Source organism: Vulpes lagopus, chromosome 21, assembly GCF_018345385.1.
Source record: "Vulpes lagopus strain Blue_001 chromosome 21, ASM1834538v1, whole genome shotgun sequence".
In the NCBI taxonomy this organism is placed as follows: Eukaryota; Metazoa; Chordata; class Mammalia; order Carnivora; family Canidae; genus Vulpes; species Vulpes lagopus.
This window is the reverse complement of record NC_054844.1, coordinates 42,522,903-42,544,461: the sequence shown is the minus strand read 5'-3', so window position 1 is coordinate 42,544,461 and position 21,559 is coordinate 42,522,903. Positions and strand designations below refer to the sequence as shown.

The 21,559-nt window shown below is 46.3% G+C and overlaps 1 protein-coding gene across 4 annotated transcripts in view; it reads right to left on the bottom strand.

Moving 5' to 3' along the window:
* The window catches only part of SCN8A (sodium voltage-gated channel alpha subunit 8), a 122,716-nt gene that overhangs the window by 8,903 nt on the left and 92,254 nt on the right, over window positions 1-21,559 (bottom strand). For 2 of the 4 annotated variants that reach the window (XM_041736333.1, XM_041736331.1), the window contains exons 20-25: window positions 18,089-18,262; window positions 12,444-12,566; window positions 6,159-6,443; window positions 3,860-3,913; window positions 3,247-3,384; window positions 2,145-2,249 (exon numbers count right to left, since the gene is read on the bottom strand). In XM_041736333.1, the coding sequence (XP_041592267.1) occupies window positions 2,145-2,249; window positions 3,247-3,384; window positions 3,860-3,913; window positions 6,159-6,443; window positions 12,444-12,566; window positions 18,089-18,262 (879 nt within the window). The remainder of the gene's footprint in view (window positions 1-2,144; window positions 2,250-3,246; window positions 3,385-3,859; window positions 3,914-6,158; window positions 6,444-12,443; window positions 12,567-18,088; window positions 18,263-21,559) is intronic. The other 2 variants (XM_041736335.1, XM_041736334.1) reach the window with 1 other exon arrangement.

Sequence of the window (21,559 nt, the reverse complement as noted above, 5' to 3'; positions counted from 1 at the left end):
ACCGCTCCTGTGCAGCCTTGCTGGCCGGCCACGTCTTGCCTGCCTTCGCCTCTTCTTTCTCTACGCTATCTCCCCAGGACAGCCCATCTGTTCCTACCACGTGCAGAGTATCTCTGCACTTAGGTCTCTCAAGCTCTTTCCTCGGAATTCCTGTGTTGCTTTCTCAACATCTCGCCTGTTGACTCATAAGCATCTCAAACCTAACAAGTCCTTCCCCTGCCCTCCCCCAAACCCGATCCTCTCCCATCTCAATTGTCCACCCAGGCTCCAATCCAGAAACCTGAGGGTCACCCTTGTTGTTTTCCTCTCCCTCGTCCCCCACCTCATGCACACTGCAGGTCCTACTGATTCTTCTGAATTCACCCACTTCATCCTGCTTCTTTGGCCCCACTCTAGTCCCAGCACCACCATCTTCTCTCTGGACTTCTGGAAGGATCTCCTAACTAGAGTCCCTGCTTCCCCTCTTGCCTGCATCAGTGTAGTCTCCACACAGTAGCAAGCGTGATTACTTAAAAACATAAATGGATCACATCCCTTTTTTACTTAAAATCTTTCAACAGTTTCTCATTGTGTTCGCAACAGACTTCTATTGTTAGCCTGGCCTAGTGATGCCTCACGCAGTCTAATCCCGCTCACCTCATGCCCCTTCCTGTAGCCCGTCACCACCTGACAACACTGATGCTTTCTGCTTTTACAACCTCATCTGCTTTGCCAGGACCTCCTCCCCCAGCATTCTGGCTCCTTCTCATCTACCCAGGTAGAGCCTCCCTACTGAGGCTTTCTCTAACTACTGAAGTAGATCCCCTGCCTCAAGCCTCCATATTCTCCGTCATGGCCCTCTAGCTGTGTTTTCTCACAACATTCCACATTGCAGAGTAGCGGTTTGTTTACTTATTTATTATCTCTATCCCCCTTGTATTTTAAGCTCCCTTGACAACAGTGTCTGAATTGTATCCATCACTTTGGCCTTGAACATAGTAGGAGATCTACAACTGTTTGCTGAATGAATGCTGATAGCTCTTGATTGACGTCTCCTGCCACAGTAAGTTTTTATATTTTAGAGTAGAAGAAAATACACTCAGGTCCCTGCATGCAAAGGATTGAACAGAACTTCAGTATTGTAAGCCCTCTCCATTCTTCTTAGTCTTGATTCCATCACAAAGTGGAAGCTCTAACATCAAGGAAATACCAAAAACATTCTCTTTAAGTTCTCTCTGATTTTTTTTTTTTTTTTAAGAATGTAGGCACTCAAGCTAGTGCTTACTTTGAGGATCACTTTAACTTGCTGGTTTTCCAACTGTTCTGTGGGGTCTGAGGGCTTCGTTCCCTCAGAAGTTGGAGAGGCGGGTATGCCAGGCCCCGGGCATGGCGCTAAGTAGGGAAAATGCTCTGAGACTCCCACTCACGATTCAAAGTATCTCTACTTTTACTTTTACAAATTAGATTGCCAGGTAAGCTTTTATTTTAAGAGTTGTGCTGTTTTAAAATAAAAAGTTACTTTAAATGAAAGCTACAGAAGATGGAACTTTGAGCCTGGGGGTTATGTCCCACTCCGCTGGGTATATGGCTTCAGGAGCAGAGCATCTCCTCTGAAGCCAGAGGGCAACCACCAACCAACAGAAGGGCAAAGCAAAACCCCGGTGCCCAAATCTGTTTTGCAAAAGGCTTAGTTCAAGACAGATATCAGGACATCAGACTCCTGGTTCCACCCTCTCCTGCTCCCACAAATAGCCAGGGTCCTATCTTGCACAGACTTATTTGCTGGGTAAAGAGCCGAGAAAACAGTGGCCACATCCTATCTTGCAATGGTAGGAAAGAGATCAGCTTTCATTTTCACTTTCCTTTGATAAGTTTTAGTGGTCTCTTAAAGTATTTATCTACCAGTGCCAGAACTAACGTGGTTCTAGCATGGTGATTCTCTGTGGCTGCCCAAGGAAGTCTTAGAGGAAAGGTCAAGCACAATATAAAAGCCACCCCATACCTTAATCCCTGGTCTGCTGTTTTCCCCAGATCCTGTGGCTGGGGCAGCTGGGAGAGGATCAGAGGGCATAGGCAGCCCATCACTTACCCCTTTCTTTCCTTGGCAGTAACCCGACCAGTGTCTTTACCATATGGGTCTCACTCTGCCCTCAGCCTGCACTCACCAGGGGGCGGGGAATGGGTTTCTGCGGTTTCTTTGAGCCCAGCTTTTTCATGGCATTGTAGTACTTCTTCTGTTCTTCGGTCATGAAGATGTCCTGACCTCCAAAGTAAAGGAAGAAAGGAAAGAGCGAACAATTACAATAGGCTCTCGCACACTATGGTTTGAACCCAAGGTTCAACCGTAGGAACGGAGCGGGGCCTTACCCCCTTACTTTTCCAGAGGCCAGTTTAGCTAAGAGTTGTCCCTTAATGAGGTAGACCTGGGACAACTATTCTAACTCAAAGGCACACCAGCCTTTGCCTTCAGCTTGGGATTCCTGAGATCGGCCAGCGGCTGGGCACAAAGGAAATGGCCTATCCGATGGTAGGCCCTCAGGGAAGGGTACATTTGAGGGCAGTGATGCTGAAGACAGTTGCATCTCACTGGTTCACACATTTGTTTTGGACCTGTTTTCCTGATAAAATTCTAAAGAGTAACATTTTTAAACGAAAGGATTTTCAAGTCCTGGTTATTGGCCCATTTATTCCCAACAATATTAAAAATTCAGAAATCCTGGTGCAAGAAAACAGCACGGGGAGTTCCTTGAGACAGACTTAATTTATAAAATGGATGACAAGAGTTAAGTGCTTCAGTTTGTTTTGGAAAAATTGTTAACCATCTGGAACAAGTGAGGGAGGGAACTTTCCGAGGATGGTCTCTCAAATCCCAGTTTGCTAGTGGTGCCCAGGGACTGCTATCAGTAATTACAAGTCTAGACACCTTCTACTTCTTGCTACAGTTATTTATCTGCTGCTTTCCTTTTCACCCTGTCGCTAGACCCTCTCTGACTCTGCCTCCCTCTGCTGGGATGCCAAACCCAGTGAAGGCCTCAAGCATTGCTAAGTATATTTGGTACTAGTAGATTGTTCGGCCCAGTAAATGTGAAACTCCAGCCCCCAGGGTGGGGCTGATGTATAGTGGGGCCAGGGCCACAGGGAGGTGACAATATTGATTTGAGAAAGAGAGAGAGCGAGAGGGAGGCATCTTCTTTCTAGAGATAGGGACAGAAGTGCCTCTCATCTGAGTTGACCTCTGGCCACTGGCAGTGAGGGGAGGAGACCTATCTTTTTCTTTTGTTGATTGAAGTTATCAATGATGACACCAATGAACAGGTTCAGGGTAAAGAAGGAGCCGAAGATGATGAAGATGACAAAGTAGATGTACATGTAGATGTTGTCCTCATACTTAGGCTGCTCATCAGGCTGTCAAAGGACAGGAGAAAAAAAAGAGAATCAGCTTCCAGTGTGGGATTAGGTGGGCAATTCTGAAACGCCATCGCCACCAGCCATAACTGACCACTCAAGCTGCTGCACAAGATGGGGTGAGGGCGCTCTACATTCTCTATCTCCTTTCCACACTGGCAGGCCCTGCCCTGCTGTGACTTAGGTGGAGAATATGCAAATGGCAAAGTAAGGGGAAGTGGGGGGCTGTCCGCTAGGAGCCACTCTTCCATCAGCAGCACTGAAGAGGAAATGGCTCTACTGGGGCCAGGTCAGAATCAGCGGCCTAATCATCAGGAGCCAGTGTAAGAGAGTGATGACTGAGAGGAGAAAAGTGAGCTAGAGTCAATAAAACAAGCAATACATGTCCCAACCCCCTCCTTCTTGTTAAGCCTCACCATGTTGCTTGCTTCCTAGCCAACTAAGAAGGTTGTGGATTTGCCAGGTGTATCCTTACCTTGCGGGAATCTACAGCTGCATACATGATGTCCATCCAGCCTTTGAAGGTTGCCTGGCAAACAGAGACAGTCATTAGACTGTGCCTGTTAGGGGGTGGATGGGAATCTAGGCAGGGGTCACAGAGGCCAAGCTCAGGTTAGCGCAAACACAAGACAGAGTTTGGCCACTGCCTCATATGGACACAGAATTTTCTGTTAAACAGGTCCCGAGGGAGCTTTGTCTAAGTCCCTGAAAATAACATCAAAGTTTGGCAGAGAAACATGTTGACAATGGTGGTTGGATCAATACTCTCACAAAAGGTCTTTAAAATGGGCCTGAGAAGGCTGCCCAAAGCTAGGGCAAACTCATATTTATTAACGAGTGGTAGGAATCTCCTGAGGGTCCTGAGAACTTAGCCTACCACTAAGAGTCATTTTTTACAGTGGTGTTGAATAAGCAATGGGGGTCTGAAAATTTCTAAGTTGCAGTTAAAAAGAAAACCCAGGGATCCCTGGGTGGCGCAGCGGTTTGGCGCCTGCCTTTGGCCCAGGGCGCAATCCTGGAGACCCGGGATCGAGTCCCATGTCGGGCTCCCGGTGCATGGAGCCTGCTTCTCCCTCTGCCTGTGCCTCTGCCTCTCTCTCTCTCTGTGATGACTCTCTGTGATGGCTATCATAAATAAATAAAAATTTAAAAAAAAAAAAAAAAAAAAAAAAAAAAAAAAAAAGAAAACCCAACAAAATAAGGCCAGAATCTCCTGAGGGTACTGAGAACTTAGCCTACCACCAAGGAGTCATTTTTTACAATGATGTTGAATAAGCAATGGGGGTCTGAAAATTTCTAAGTTGCAGTTAAAAAGAAAACCCAACAAAATAAGACCAGAACTCTCTCTCCCTACTACTACAGGCATTGAGCTTGTGGCAATGGCAGTCCTGGCTTCATCCCAGGCAGCCCTTCTTAACCTCACTCTGCTTCAATCTACTATACCTCGCCTGATTTTGGAAAAAAATATGGGTAAGCAATTCAGTGTTCTGTATGTTTTCTTTTTGTCTCATTTGTTTTATTTGTTCAACCAGATTCAAAAGTTTTTTCAGGGCATGGGTGGTTCTGTATTCATCGGATGGCCCTAGTGGTGCTGAACACAACACCTTAGACAAGGTTGGGGACTCTGAATATAATGTCTGACGGGCTGATTGATGGGTATTGGTCTCCTGGAACTTCTCCAATTCAGATTCAATTTGTGGGTCCAATTTCTCCAACTGGGATAAAATCACAAGAGACTCTGGAGTAGGATAGAGCTCATTCTATTCACTTTGCCTCCTAATCCTAGCTAACAGCAAGTGCTTACTGTATCTGTAAGACCAGGTTGAAAGCTTCACCTGCATTACTGCACTCAATATTCCCAATGACTATATATAGTCGATGCAGGCATAGTTGTAACTGCAACACAAGTACCTAATACCAAATACCATTAATTAAGCACTGCTATGTGCCAGGCATTGTTCTAAGAAATTTTAATAAATTATCATGAATCCTCTTAACAACAGTGCCAGGTATTATTACCGACATTTAACAGATGAAGAAAGAGTTGGAGGAGTAATTTGTCCAAGGTTACATGTGCAATAAACATCAGAGTGTGGCTCAAAGCTACATTTGTCTAATTCCAAAGCCTAGGAGCTTTCATTGCATTATACTGTCTTGTCAAACAGTCCAAAAAATTGGCGAGAGTGGAAAAGAAAACTAGACGTGATGGTATGCTACATAATTAAAATAAATCCTTTCTTACTGTGATACACTGAGACCTTTCTTTGGGGTTGGGCTGACGCGAGTGGCGGCATCCCGCATCGCAGCATCCTAGCATGGCCATATTCTTTTCTTTAGTTAACTTAGTGTACCTGTTACATATGATTATTCTGCTAAATCAAAATTCCCATTTTTTTTGGAGGAGTGGTGTCTATGCACTTACTTTCTTTTTAATGTTTTCCCCTTTGCCTTAAATACATACTTTGTCCTAGAGAGAGAAGGTGATCTCTCTCTGCAACTTTACTATGCTGTAGGAATCTATCTGTTGTTGAGCAAAACTCCTGTGCACAGTAAGAGATCTCCTTTGAGTGAGGTCTTAGAGAATTCAGAAATTCTCAGGAAAGATGTCTCCCTGGAACTGGTTTGGGAAATGACATTGTTCTCTGTGACCTATTAAGAGCAATCTTGATTCTGGATATAGGAATGAGAGGGGACCAAATGCAATTTCTGCTAGCTGTTGGAATTTCACAGAATCGAAACAAAAACAAACCCAAAAACAAACCAGCAATGCTTACCACTTGAAGAAGTGCCAGATATCCTGCCCCAACGTTGTCAAAGTTGATCTTCACGTTCTTCCACCTGATTTCTGTGTTGTTCCCCTCCATGAGCTTTTCACACTCAGTTTTATTGTTGACATCTTCAATATCAAATCGGATTTCAGAAGTCTCATTAAAGCAGTAGTGATACTTTCCCGCAAACAGGTTAACTCCCATGATGCTGAAAATCAGCCAGAAGATGAGACACACCAGCAGCACATTCATGATGGAGGGGATGGCGCCCACCAAGGCATTCACCACCACCTGCATTGGAAGGGGGAGGTTGCTGAGTGTTGGGAGGAAGTACGGGCAAGCGTACTTTTTTTTGATTTCCAGGAGGGGAATGATACTGTGTGGCTTGTTCTGACTACAAAAACATAATGCCCCCTTTGGAATTAGGGTAACTGGACAGATCCACCAGTGGGACCAAAGTTTTCTAAATCTGTAAAATATATTTTGAGGAATAATAGTCAGTTCCAGATGGAATAATTATTTCATCTAACACGAATTTCCTTGCCCAAGTTGTCCCAGGTCTTCTCTCCCAGGCTCCAACCTGGGACTGAAAAAATCATTTCTTAGTCTCCCTCCTTGCCAACTCATAAAATATGCCCCTATGGGGCAATCGGATTTCAAGCTCACCAGTTACCTTTCAACAGACATTCCCCCTCTGCAAAACAAGGTAGGATTGTTCAAAATCACAGAGAACTACCCTTTGGGGTTAGCAGGGAATCAGTCAATGGTACACAAAGTCTCTTTTATGCAAGGCCAGTTATCTTATTTCAGGCAATAGCTGAGCATGCATATTTTGCAGGCTCAAGAGAAAAATAAAGCTATATTCCCTCTACCAAACGGAATAAAATAAAATCTGAACAGATGTATTTTTCACTCAAGGTTCATTATTCTTCAGCCTTTTTTTTTTTCTTCCTGATTTTATAGGCTTCTGAATCTAAGAGTTGCCCCTGTTTGGCTAACGCTGATTAATGTCTCTCTGCTCAATCCAGGGCTGGACTTTAGTCTTCACAATGTATTAGAAATAGGAATGACTTATGTTTTCTGGAGAGTTCTGGGTTAGATCACTGCTCTTAAAACCCCCAAACTGTCATATTGTTAAAAATCACTGACTGCAGCAAGCTCAAGAATGAAAACAAAAAAAAGCAAAGGGAAAAAAAAAACCCTTCAGGAATCAAAGTTTCTGGGTTGTTTTTAACTTTGATTTTAATTCACACTAGAGGTGAGAGTAGCTAGACAACACTTCTACTGTGGTAGCAATTTTCACTAGAGGAGTTCAAAGGGCTTACAAAAATAGCATTTTGGGGTGGGCAATGGTGGGGGGGCAGAAACTAAGACTGGTTCATTCTGCCCTGATTCTCATTTGCCATGGTCTTAAGCAGGACTGCTAAGGCCCAGAAAGGGGACCCTAAAAGGGGAAAAAAGTGTCTTCATTTTTCTAATATCCTAGGAAAATTAAAATGGAGTTAAAAATAAAAACAATGGATATAAATGCAGCTTTCTAAAGGTCTTGTTAGAAGGAGGTGAGAAGTATCACCGGGTTCGGGCATCAGTTTTTCAGCACAGGGAAGAGGCAGGACACACAGACTGCCAATAAGCACAGCATCAAAAGGGCCAAAGGGGCTGTGCTGCAGAAGGAACGGCAGGGGGCAGCTCTGGGCTCTGTCTGAGCCCGACTTGGGTTCAGGTTTTCCTTAACTTCTGCTCTTGCCTTAGATTGCAATGTCACTCCTCTGAACGTGGGGCTGAGAAGAGCTGTTCAGTCCTATGTAAAAAAGGCAATGACATTCTGCTAGGGAGTCACTTTTCTTTAGGTTGAAATATTAGTTTTGTGTTTCTCCAATTCATACATGAAGGCCTTTAGATTGAGAGGTAGTTATTTCTTAATTCTTAAGACCAAGAAATCTCTTCTAGATTTAATAGCTCTGTCTTCATCAGTATAACACAATTATCCTTCACCTGTTCATTACTTTGAGGGAGGAAAACCAGAATATCTGCAATCTGGAAAATCCTCCATGTTATTTTGGAGAATGATATTCTTACTTACTTACTTATTTATGTTACCAGATTTGTCAGGTGATCAGATTGACTTTTACCTCCTCATTCTAGAGTCGCTCACCCTTTGGTGGAGCACCAGAAAGCAATGAAATGTGCAAAAGAATAGGCAAAAGGAGGATGATCCACAAATGGAATAATCATTTCTTGGACGATAAGAGAGTAGATTATCAAGATTCAAAAGCTCAAGTCTATGTGACAGCATTTTGTGGCAGAGCTTAGGTGAGACATCATGACCTTCTATTAGACTATCACAAGGGTGCAATAGGGAAGTCAGCCCCAAAAGATTTGAAACCTAGAAATGCTGCTTTTTTGTCTCAGTTCTGAATCTAACTCCTCTTGGAACTCTTCTGACTATCTTAACCCAGACTAACCTGTCCTACATAGTGTTGCATGTTACAGTTAAATTATGGGATAATATTTATAGCAGGGAAGAATAATTAGCTAATTAACTAAGTGACCTCTTCCCACTTTTATACTCATAGATCTGGTCAAAAGAATCAATAGATGAAAGAATTTACTGAGCCTTGTTCTCTGACGTGTAAGATATAAACATTCTATAAAATCCAATGTATTTATATGATGTAAAGGTAATTTTGATTATTAATGATAACCAAAGAAAGACTTCTTAGCTTAGTTTTATGAATAGAACAGTGAACAGCTAATGAAATTTATTAATAATTCTTCCTGGCTGTAGATATTAGCTAATAATGGAAATTGTTTAACTGTGCTCCACATGTAATTGTCATTGTGCTGATATTCTCAGCAACCAAAAGACAAGAAACTACGCTTTCTTGAACTCTCACACTGTACAGGTAAGTGTAAATGGCAGCTCAAGTTTCCATAGGCAGTCACTTCATAAATTCGCCCCTGATAAATCTCAAGTTCTTCTACACTGCCTTTAATTATGATGAAATTCGTTGTTCAAAACAAGCTATAGAAATATTACTCAAAGCTTGGGTCTAGCAACCCATAAAGTTACTTTCCTCAATGGACATTTATACTTAACGATTGGTTCAAATATCACTTAACTGACGAAAAAATTTCCATGGATACTAACTCTTCTTACAGCATTGTTGTCTTCTCCTAATGCCTAGAACGTTACTATTCATTAAGTGCTATAAAATCTGTCAAATAGTTTTCAATATCTGGCAGAGGGAACATGGCTTTCATGGACAACTATATACGGACAGTCAACAAAAAGGCATGCATGTTTCATAGCATTATATACCCTCAAAAATTTAATAGCACAGCAAAATCTTTAAATGAAGATTACTATGGAGGAGAGAAAAGCAAAGAACTACATTAAGTGTTCCTTTGCCAATAGCAGGAGTGTTTCAATTTTCTGGTGTATGGTTTGAGGAAGGAGAGAGGAAGAACTGAAGTCAGTGTCCCAGGACAGGCTAGGGCTGTATGTTCCCTCCCAAACGAAGGTCTGAGCCTACCATTGGTGCAGCACAGTGACAGTTGAGCCCACCTGCATTGATGGTGTTGTTTGTGAAGATCTCTTATTTAAAATTTTCTAAGGGAAATCACTCAGTGTCAGTGTACATAGGAACCCAAACCAAAAAAATGAAAAAACACATGGTCCTGTAGAAAAGTAACCAAATAAAATGAATATGTCTAATTCTGTTTATCGCTGGGAAACTGCAGGACAGGAATGGGTCCTGAGCCCTCTCCCCTACCCAACCAGAAGTGGTCAGTGTTGTTGGCTGACCGGAGCCAACCAAACCAAGTGACATTCCTATACCAGAGCTTCCCTTACTGAACACTCATTGTTTGAAATCCTGGCTTGGGCTTCGAAATGGTTTTTGCTCATACTATCTTATTTGGAAAAACCTTGATGTAAAGGTTTCACTTTCTAATGCTTTCTCAAAGAAAACTTTCTGCCGTCTGACCACCGCTTCTGGACCTCTCGGTTCCTAGACTACTTGGAAGTTGGCAACTAAAAGTTTTGGGGGGATGGAAACCGTGAGTCCAAGAAAAGGTGAGGAAAGGGCAAGGGGCTGAAGGGAAGAAGTGTGGCCACCGAAAGGTCCCTCATGTCCAGACTACTCAAATGACTTCCTCAGGAGCAAACTGGCCCCAGCTGGTCAATGGGGACTACTGCCAAGGGCGAGGACTGGCAGTAATGAGCATCCAGATGGAGAAAGTTAATGGCAAGTGTCGGTTGGGCTTTTATCTTGGGGTTTCTTCAGGTATTACCAGTCCAGTTTTAGGAGATCCAGGATCACTGCTGGTGGCTGTGGAGGAGCACAGGCTACTGAGGTGGCTACAAGGCGCCCAGTACTGTCTTCAACAGCCTTCTTTTACTCCTCAGTCAGTCACCATAGACTATCAACACTCTAACAGAACTGACGTGACTTATGAAAAAAAAGTTGACTAGCCCTTTCTAAGGAAAACATGGGAAGGCGGGGGAGGAGGGGAGAGCAAGGGCCTGGAACACGGAGGCCTCTGCAGCACACTCTCTCTCTAAGTCTAGCCTGTGCAGGACAACGCGCTCACTGCACACATTCTGAAATCTCTCTTATCCGTGGAGGAAAGACTTAGACTCCCAAATTTTGCTTTGTGTTTTAAATTAAAAGAAGTCTATGTTGGGCAGCCGGGGTGGCTCAGCGGGTTAGCGCCGCCTTCAGCCCAGGGTGTGATCCTGGAGACCTGGGATCGAGTCCCACGTCAGGCTCCCTGCATGGGGCCTGCTTCTCCCTCTGCCTGTGTCTCTGCCTCTCTGCCTCTCTCTTTGTGTCTCTCATGAATAAATAAATAAAATCTTAAAAAAAAAAAAAAAGAAGTCTATGTTACTGTGGACCTCACCTTCCTGCAGATGGTTTTGGTTGGGTTGAAGAAAGCTTATATGCAGTAAACCAAACCGTGACTGTGCTACAGAAGAAACATAATTTGTGGCGAAAAGCATTTGTCTGAAGAAACTAACAAAATACAATTCCCGAGGAGGCGTGGTGAGGTTTTCACCTTCCTGTACAACGGTGGGGAGTTTCATGGAACAGTGGCCATGGATCACAGATGAGGAATGGATGAAGCAGCACTGTCCTGGTACCTAGTTTCTCCAATTAGTCTTGCTTCCTGGGGACCACTGGAACCATTTAATTTTTATTCCTATATTCTGATATTTGTACATTTAAAAACATATCCTCTGTTTTGCTCTCCTGCATGTATTCAACATCTGAGTTGAAATGAGTTTTCTTGGTCTCGTTAAGTATAACAGACCTCTCTGATTACCACAGGACAACTATTACCACTAAAAGCCAGTTGCCCACTTGATTTTTAGGAAATTGACTTTCTAGCGTGTGGGTGCGCGTGCACGTGCACACACATGCACAGTTTTTTTAAACCAAGAGAGACAGCAAGAGGGCACCGAGAGAGGGAGCCTTGTTTCTAGGTTGGCAGGGTGACAGCACCTTGCCCGGTTTGGATCTGGGTGGAGTATCACCAAAGCAGGAATAGCAGGTGTTAAGAAATTTCAGGAGAACTAGCTGATAGGTCATCTGGCGTCATACCTGATTGTTACTTTGATGGTGTCAGGATAGGGGGCCATACAGCGTGGGCAGAGGGGTGGGGGGTGAGGAGGAAAGCTTTGCTGTCAGACAGAGGCTGCCAGTCCTTATGGGACTGGGCTGAGAACAACAAGGTGCAATAAGAGGAATCAGAATAGAAAGAAAAGCATCTCTTTTCCCAGGGCCATGCCAAATTCTGCTCCATTCCCAATTCCAGGCCTGCCATCATGTCTTCCAGCCCCTTCTCAGCTGCTTTCTCGGTGGCTGCAAGGCCACAGTCCCCACCTGGCTGATGCCCCTACGCGGCACTCACCCTGCCTGCGGCCTCTGCTTTTCAGTGGGTCTCTGGGTTACAATTCCCCTTCTTTGCACCTGGTGATTCTCCCTATTAAATCAACAGCCCAGAAAGCCGCCCCGAGTGCTACAGGTAAGCCAGGCCAAATGAGAATAGCCAGCATTAACATGTTCTGCGATGGCACGCTGTTGGGGTGGGGCCCATATTAATGTGATGAGGCAGCTTGATGCGACCCCCTCGCACGGGGCAGGTGCGGGGGAGAGAGTGGAGGATCAAATCAGCAGCTGCATCACAGATCGTGTCTGAATGATCTTCCCACCGTGTGATCAGTTCTAGCATGCGTAAACAGTTTCCATCGGCATGCAGAAGGATCAGCTGCTCTTAGTATCTTACCCTCATCCCTTCAAATCGTGATAAGGCTCTTAAGGGTCTCAAAGCTCTTAGGGTCCTAAGGGACTTTATGGCACCTAGTTCCGAGTAGCCCAGGGCATTAGCTATAAGGCTGACTAAAGAGACCTACACGGAAACAGAAGAGAAAAACAAAAACAAAAAAGGAAACAAAACAAAACAAAACAAAGAAAAACAAGAAAAGAGGTTCCAGAGTGTTAGAATAAAGCCCCTAGCACTGATTACACAGATTGGGCCCCCCAGGGAGAAAGAGTGGGTAACACCAGCTGCCTACTTCAACTTGGACTCAAACGACCTGAAAGGAAAGGAGGTTGAGAGGCAGAAGAAAAAACACAAGGGGAGGAGAAAATCGAGAGGAGGCAGTAGAACATACATACAGGTTGGCACAGGGAAGAGGCTGAAGGGAGAGGGGGGAATGAGGACGTTCCAGTGGAAGGAGAGGAGCCTGAACAGATGACAAAAACCTTACCCTCGCCCTTTACAGCCTCTGCAGCTCCCAGAAGTTGCCATTAAATTAAGCCAGACAAATTTAATGGTACCTATGGAAAAGAATACAGATAAATACACACACTCCACACAAGCTGCCCCCTCCTCAGCTCATTCACCATGGATTTCCAACAGGGACAAGCTCTCTTGCTCCTGCTTGACAAGAAACCATTTGTTGGAGAATGTGATGAGTTACTACGTCAACAGAGGAAACACATCCAGTAAGCGCCACCTGGCTTTGCGGTTCCCGAGAGGGCAAGGACCAAAGGAAGCAATTTCTAGACAGAGTTTTGGCTCCACGAGAACTCACTTTAGGCCATTCCTCCTCTCACTTTCATCTCTAATAATCCTTCCATCTTTGAACCACAATCGTGACTCCTGCACCGCCATGAGAACGTGGGTGGGTCGGAAAACTGAACCCATACTTCTCCTTTTAATCCCCATTCTCTCTCTCCAAAACAGCTCAAAATGAACTGGCCTCTCAGGCCTGTCCTTTCCAGGACACCTTCTCCACTCTCAGCATTGGAAAACCAGCTGGAAGGATTCTTGGAAAAAAATTTTAAATTTTATTTACGGATGAGGAAATTGAGTCTCATACAAAAGAATCTGGCCAGTGTTACACGGGCAGCTCTGGAGCCAGAGAGAGAGAGAGAGAGAGAGAGAGAGAGAGAGAGAGACCCCCCTCCTGACTTCCAGGCCAGAGCTCCTTCTTCCACAGACAGGTCACCTCCCCGACTGGCAGGTAAAATGATGATATCTCAAGAAAGGATTATTGGTCTCTGAACAATCTGGAGTTGACTGGATTGCCACGCTGGGGAGAAGTCTGCAGGCCCTTAGGCCTGGAGTCATGATGGTCAAATGCCTTCCCGCTTTTACAGAGACAAACTCACCTTGGTCTACCAGAGCCCTCAGTGCAGTTACCGTGTGGTCCCAAAACACCAGATGCCAACTATACGTAGGGCTGTCTGGGCCTGAACGAGAGGCCTGACCTGAGTTGCCACCAAAGGAAACTACCTTTAGCTGATCAAATCCTAGCAGGTTTCTTGGAGGGGTCTCTCCCTTGTACTGCACCACAAATTCCGGGATGGGTTAAGATGTTCCCATCAATCATTCCCTCTACTGGAAAGTGGTGGTTACAGATCTGCCTGGCCTAAACTGACATTTCAAAGCAAATTTAGAGGAGAAAAAAAGAAACAATCTACAACTCAGTTTCATTTCTTGCTTTTTATGTTTAGCTGAGGGCTTTAATTCTTTGATTCTGTATCTCTGAATTATACAAAATCTTTTAACAAATAATTTATTTTCTTTTTATAATGAAGCAGCAGGACTGGCCGGCAGTAGAAGTAGAATGTCAGTGACCTAGTGAGGGAAAGGGATGAGCAGGCTCAAGGATTTCAATTTTTAAAAGTGGTGTGAACTTTTCATCTATGCCTGGACTCATAATCTAACGGCGTAGGTATCTACCCTGGAATCCTATGCAGTATCCAAAGCAAATCTGGAATTAAAGCCTGCCCTATTTACTCATGTTCTTTGAAGGGTAGATGGTTCAGAGTTCAATTTTTGTCTAAAACAAAACAAGGGCCTCAATAGCTTTATCTTGAGTTGAACACAGGAGCACCACCCAATCATTTCCCCTCCATTTATCATTATCAGTAAGACTCTACATGGAGGTATTTTTTACCTATTATTGCCAAGTGCAACCAACTCTTAACCTTCCTTGAATAGTCTACAATTACCAGATTCTTAGGGAGACCTTAACAGGTACACCTGAAGGTAAGCTATCCCATCCTGACCAAGCGCCTGAGTTCAAAATACCCCCGAGTTAATCTCATCCAGAGAAATTATGCCAGGTGAAGACTGCAAAACACTAAGCTTTGAGGGGCAATGGGCCTCACCCATGATGGGCCCCATACACAGCAGGGAGGCACCCCCCCCTCTTCAGGGGGGTGGTTTATCTGATAACAAAGAGGCCTGATGTGGGAAGAAGGATGGAGGTACAGATGCCAATCCAGAGGTTGGCTCTGAATGGTGCCAAGATAATGTGCGGGTCGGCTGATCAATCTAGCCGAGATCTCCCAAGACAGGGTCAGCACGGTCCTACGTGGGCTCTTCCTTAGCAGCTAAGGGCGCTCTGATAATCCTCCGAGTCCCCATGTTAAACTCTCACTGGAGGTAACCACCAGATCATTGCTGAAAGTAAAATTTTCAGGAAAGAATCAAACCTGGAAAAAAGCAAGGAGTTGAGGGGAAGTAAAACTTGAGGCAGGAATGGAAAAAAAGGCAGATACTGGGTGACTTCTTCCAAATGATGTGAACATTTTCAGATGGAGAATGTTTGTAATAGTCTGAATTCAGGACGTGTGGTCTCTGGAAGTTCCCATCCCTGGAACCGATATGCTGGCTAACCTCTGGTTATGATGGGATAAATTTCTCTGGGGGAAAGATGACAAAATTCTTCTACAGGACAAGATCTCCAGTGCAGCCAAGGACCTGAGCAAAATGAAACTCTGTCTCTGGGAATTCACATGGCTTGTGACCAAAGAGAATTAACCTTGGAAGTTGTCCAGATTATCCATGTGATTGTAAAAAGTACTCTGAGCAGCTTTAGGGGGCAACACGGTGGAATGAGAGTCTAGTAGGGAAACAAACATGGTGATGATTAACAGATTCGGACATCTAGGCACCGGGGGATGGGATGGGAAGAAGAGAGTCAGAGATGGTGCTAAAGTAGGACCTAAAATTTGCACCTGCTGGATGTTCTAGAATGCCAAAGGCACTAGACAAGCAAAAACTCTGATGGTTCTGGCTGTGCAGGTGTCACCTGAGCCTTGTTCTCCATTCACAACTCAGAGGTGGCCGACAGTGCAGCCATAGTCCGGCCCGGGGCTATCCCCACGTAGCGCACACTGCTTCAGACTGTGGTTATTTGTATATATGTCTCATCCTTTCAGGCCTTTGGAGAGAACTGTCTATGTCTTCTGCTCTCCTGCCAGGTGGCTTTGCTGTTGTGGGTGCTCAGGGACATCCAATAATAAACGCACTGTTGTGTCCAAGAGAAATCAGTAGATGGCAGGGTCCTGGGAGAGCCCTGTTCACAGAATGGTAGCTCACTACAAACAAGCCTGGAATCAGGCTGGGGTGGTCGGGCAAGCTGGTGTGAGTGCCTGAGAAGCTGGGCCATGCCTGCCTGCCCCTCGAGACTCCCTACAGCTTCTGGGACAACTCTACACAGTCAATAGCGCTTGATTTATTTTGTTGACTAATAACCGGTACTGAGGTTCTTAGGAACCACTGTCAGGTCTCGAGGCAATGTTAAGGCTGGGGCATTTGTGGATTACTGCTGCTTCCGTGTCTGCCTTATACCTTTTATGTCTCTGCCACCTGGTATAAAAAGTGATAAAAATGTTTGCTAAATAAATGGTGATGTGCAGGACTGTCAGTGCTCTTCTCAGCTTATTTGGGTACCAGGGGAAAGTGAGACACCTGATCAACATCCTTGAATTGTGGGCTGTCTCCCCCAGAGAGAAGAGAAATAGTGTTCAGGTAAGAGAGCAGGAGGCAAAGGTCATGGGGGGGGGGGGGGGGGAGATTTGTTCTAAATCACAGCTTCCTGAGTGTGGGAGGGGATGTATCTGCCTGAGTTCTGGGAAGGTCCAGAAGATGGGGGGCTTCTAGGACTCCCCCAGGTGTTCAACCGGACTCCAGGTGGTCTTGTTCTACGGAAAGAGAGCTGGCCCCGCCACTTTAGTTCTCTGGGCCATATCTCAAGCCCATTCCTTAATTCTTAGAGCTCGAGCTTTCCATCAGCTCTTCTGTGGGAGGTAGAGCCTTTCTGCCAGAAGGTACTAGCAGTAGTTGCTTAAGGGAGTGCTGAAACCTCCTGCTGGGGCAGCATCTGTTTGGTTCACTTTACGGGTAAAGGTGACTTCCTCACCTCAGCTTCCTAAAGGCCTGATTTCTGAAAAGGGAATGCAGATGGGAGCAGAGTGACAGCTCCTGGAAGGAGTCATTAACCATGGAAGTTCCAGGCACTGTGTTGGAACAGGAACGCATTTATAGAGCAGAGATCACTGGTGCGCGGTGCTGGACTCTCTGTTAGAGAAGGAGGCCTCCGTGCCGCTCTGTTCTGGATCCCAGAGGCACTCTCTAGGTAGTTTATTATACAGCTGAGGACACCTAGATTCTAAATGTACCCTCCCAGCCTCCAAACAATCCATTTGCCTGGCACTTAGCCCTCAGCAGGAAGTGAATTCTCCCGGCCCCAATCCTCAAATTCCCATTCACCCTTTCTTTCACATGCTGATTTGGCTGGGAAGAAAAGAACTTTAGCGATTACACAGAATAAGAAGCATTCATCACAGTGAGGAAAGCCAAGGGGGGAACGAGGGCTGGTGAGGTGAGAAACAGTCACAGATGAGGCAGCTTCCACCCTGAAAAATAACACAGGAGGTCATGGCCACCAAGCCTTGCAGATGATCAGAGGCTACCACGCCTTGGAGATGGTCTTGGAACCTGGAGGGAAAAAGGATTCTCTTCAGTTTAATCACCATTGTGGAAATGGCAATGGGTGGGAAGGAGGGGGGGAGGGAGGGAGTTATTTGGTGTGAACTCCATCTCTTCTGGATAGACTAACTTGTTCAGAGGAGTCTGGTACGAAGCCTTGAGTTGACGGAAATGTCTATAGGAACCGTCAGCAGAGACAGCCTACCAAGATCCTGCCCCCCCCGCCCCCCCCCACCTAAACCCCCAGCAGCCCCCACCTCATCCTCACCCCTCTCCTGGCACCCGCAAGTGGACATCCTGCTGGTGTGGGGCAAGAACCTTCTCGTTCCCAGCCTAATCATTACAAGGGGGGTTGGCACTTGGAAGTGATGCCACTTCCCATTCCTAATCTCTGACTCTTGTAAGCCAAAGCACCAGAGCAAAGAGCTGGTTGGTCAGTCCCTGGATCACACATAGGGACTTCAGAGCTCCCTCTCCCAAGGTTAAGATCTGAGTGCTCTGACAGGGACTTTACCCAAACCCACGTCTACATCTTGTCCGACACCCTGAGCTCCCAGGCAACTCTGGCCGTCAGAGGAAGGAACATCCCTGCTTTTGTTTTCCTACTAGAAGGTGTGGAAAGTAGAAAGCAGGACACGTACAGCCACAATGAGGAAGTCCAGCCAGCACCAGGCATTGGTGAAGAACTTGACGAAGCCATAGGCTGTCCACTTGAGCAACATCTCCAGGATGAAGATGTAGGTGAAGACTTTGTCAGCGTATTCCAGGATGGTGCGAATGGTCTTTCTCTGCTCAATGTAGATGTCCTCGAAGGCCTGAAAGAGAAGCAGCAGCTGCCCAATGTGCCCGAAGGCAGGCAAACAGCACTGGACACCCCCCCACCCCTTGGCAGCAACTCCCCTTGTGGCTGGCCTCTCCTCGGCTCCCTGTCTCTTTCACCCCACTCCCCTGTCACATGTGGCTTCTTAAAAACCGTTTTATCGGGCTATAATCCACACACCATACGATTCAGCTATTTAAAGTGTACAGTTCGAAAGCTTTCAGTACCTTCAGAATTGTGCACCCATCACACAATCAAGTTTAGAATATCTTCATCCACCCCAAAAAGACACCCCACACCTACCTGCCACCCTCTAACCTCCCAGCCCCCCTCGAGTCCCAGGCAACCGCGATGCTCCTTTCTCTCTTCAGATCTGCCCATTCCACACATTTCATGTGAATGGAACCTACAACGTGGAATCCTACAACCATGTCTTGGTGACCGGCTTCCCTCACTGTGCAGTGTTCCCAAGTCCACCCGTGGTGCAGCACGTGTGAGTGCTGCATTTCTCTTGACCGATGACCACTACTCCGACGTATGGCTGTACCAGTCTGTTTACCTTCACCACTGACGGGCATTTGTGTGTCTACTTTCTGGTGGTTGTGACCCGCGCTGCTATGAACCTTCATGCACACACAATCTTCTATGTGGACGTGTCTTCACGTCTCTAGGGAATAATACCTAGGAGTGGAACTGCCAGCTCACACGGTAACTGTAGGTTCAGTTTCTGAGGTACCACCAAAGAGCTCTCCCCAGACGCAGCACCACCGTACGCTTCCCCGGGCCGTGTATAAGGGCCCCAGCTCCCGTGTGTCCTTGCCAACACTCGATATGCTTATACGACAGAATCTTTTCTCCCTTCAGCCTGATGCCACAGATACAGGGGGAGGATCATAGGGCTGGGAGAAGCTCAGGTGAAGAAAATCTTAGCACGGCTTTCTCTCTCTGGAATTCCTGAATGGGGTGATGGGGTGATTCCCTACCATGAAGGTGTACGTGGGGTGGTGGGCTGTGGAGGGAGAGGGGGCAGTCCTGCACCGTGTGAGAAAAGTGCAGGTGGAACAGAAGTCGTGTGTCTGGCAATGGGAGGTCCTGCTCTGGACAGTGCCGGAAGGAAGGACAGAATTGGGCTGCCTGCAGATACGTTTCCAACATGGAGCCACATGGACATCAGGTACTCCAGTTCCATCACTGAGCAGTGGGGGCAGAGGTCATGGGTCCCCAGTGCTTCTCAGGGTCTTCGTATAAATAAACCCCTGCTGCTCAGTGAAAAACTCAACAGCTTCCAGGTCAAGTTTCCCATTACCACTACCCAATACGTGCAAGATGCCCAAGGCTGAGCTTCCTGTCACTGGTGGCTCTATGCCCTCACTCTGCAGTCCCATCATAATCCTATTCTTGCATTCTCTCAGACATTTGAGATGTGGCTTCGCTTTGCTATTCTTTTTTTTTTTTTAAGATTTTATTTATTTATTCATGAGAGACAGAGAGAGAGAGAGAGGCAGAGACACAGCAGAGGGAGAAGCAGGCTCCATGCAAGGAGCCCGCACGGGACTTGATCCTGCGCATCTGGAATCATGCCCTGAGCCAAAGGCAGATGCTCAACTGCTGAGCCCCCCAGGTAGCCCCTCCCTTTTTTTTTTTTTTTTTTGAGAGAAAGAGTGAGAGAGCAAGGGGCGGGGATGGGACAGAGGGAGAGAGAATCTCAAGCAGACTCCCCACTGAGCCCAGTACAGGGCTTGATCCCAGTACAGGGCTTGATCCCAGTACAGGGCTTGATCCCACAACCCTGAGATCATGGCCTGAGCCGAAATCAAGAGCCGGGCGCTAAACCAACTGAGCCACCCAGACACCCCTTCACTTTGCTATTAAGTCTCATGCCTACTAACTGCACAGTCTTCATCTTCTCTTTAATTGAGGTATCTGTTTACTAGATTGGAGGAACAGAGATGACAACAGTCCCAAGACACCTTTCTCCCATCACTGGCCTGCATCCAGCTGTCCCTTCTCTCACAGGCCAGGGGCTCTGCTGTCATCTCGCACCCCCTCTCCCCCGCACCTCAGCGAACACTGAGTGAATGCCTGTGGAGGCAAACAATGCCCAGGGCAGGCAGGGCAGTGCGTCTCCCCTTCACCCAGATGCAGGCCACCAAGGGATTTTAGCCTCCAGCACCTGTCCTGCCGCATTCCTGCACAATCCCCCCTGGTCCCTCACTTCCCAAGGGCTCTGCTTTGCCACCGACTGCCTCCATTTCGGCTTCTCTTATTCTCCTACCTCATCAGTCAGCGAAACTTTTCAAGTCACTGTAGGGATCTTTAACATTAAATTTGGGGCTTCTCTCTGCTATTTTCTACATCCAGATTAGGCTTTCGTTCCATCCCTACATGAACGTGCCTGCCTTCTTCTTTAAAATCATTTCAAGGGGATCCCTGGGTGGCGCAGCGGTTTAGCGCCTGCCTTTGTCCCAGGGCGCGATCCTGGAGACCCGGGATCGAATCCCACATCGGGCTCCCGGTGCATGGAGCCTGCTTCTCCCTCTGCCTATGTCTGTGCCTCTCTCTCTCTCTCTCTCTCTGTGACTATCATAAATAAATAAAAAAATAAAATAAAATAAAATAAAATCATTTCAAAATTCTGCATTCTGGGGCACCTGGGTGGCTCAGCGGTTGAGTGTCTGCCTTTGGCTCAGGAAGCCCGGGATCGAGTCCCACGTTGGGCTCCCTGCATGGAGCCTGCTTCTCCCTCTGCCTGTGTCTCTCTCTCTGTGTCTCTCATGAATAAAAATCTTAAAAAAAAATTCTGCATTCTTCATTCTTCTTTCCCTTAACTCAAAGGAAATGTGCAGCATCTCTAAGTCCCTCCTATCCTCAATCTATCCAACTGGGGCTCTCTCACACCTGACCCTGTCTCCTCAGTTATAAGCCAGCTAAAATGAAAGCAAATGCCCCGCTAGTTAGTTCCTGCAGGGGAGGAGCTCGTGTGTTCAGTGCCCCATGTGCCTCACCGGTTAACAAGAAGCACTTACTCCCATGTGAACACCAGAGACCTGGCTCTTTAAGTATTTGCTAATGCCATGGGCTCTCCAGACTAGTTAGGGTGTGAGGGGAGGTGGGGTCAAGGAACCCAACCTCCTTCCTATTTGGAGTAACTGAAAAGTAAAGAACAAGGTATCTGGGGTATTAGGTGAGAAAGGAAAGTTCATCTTAGGAAGTTGCTTAGAATGGGGCAAACTAAGCAGTGAAGATACTTGGTAATTAATTTGTGCTCTCACCCTGATAGAAGGGGGGGGTC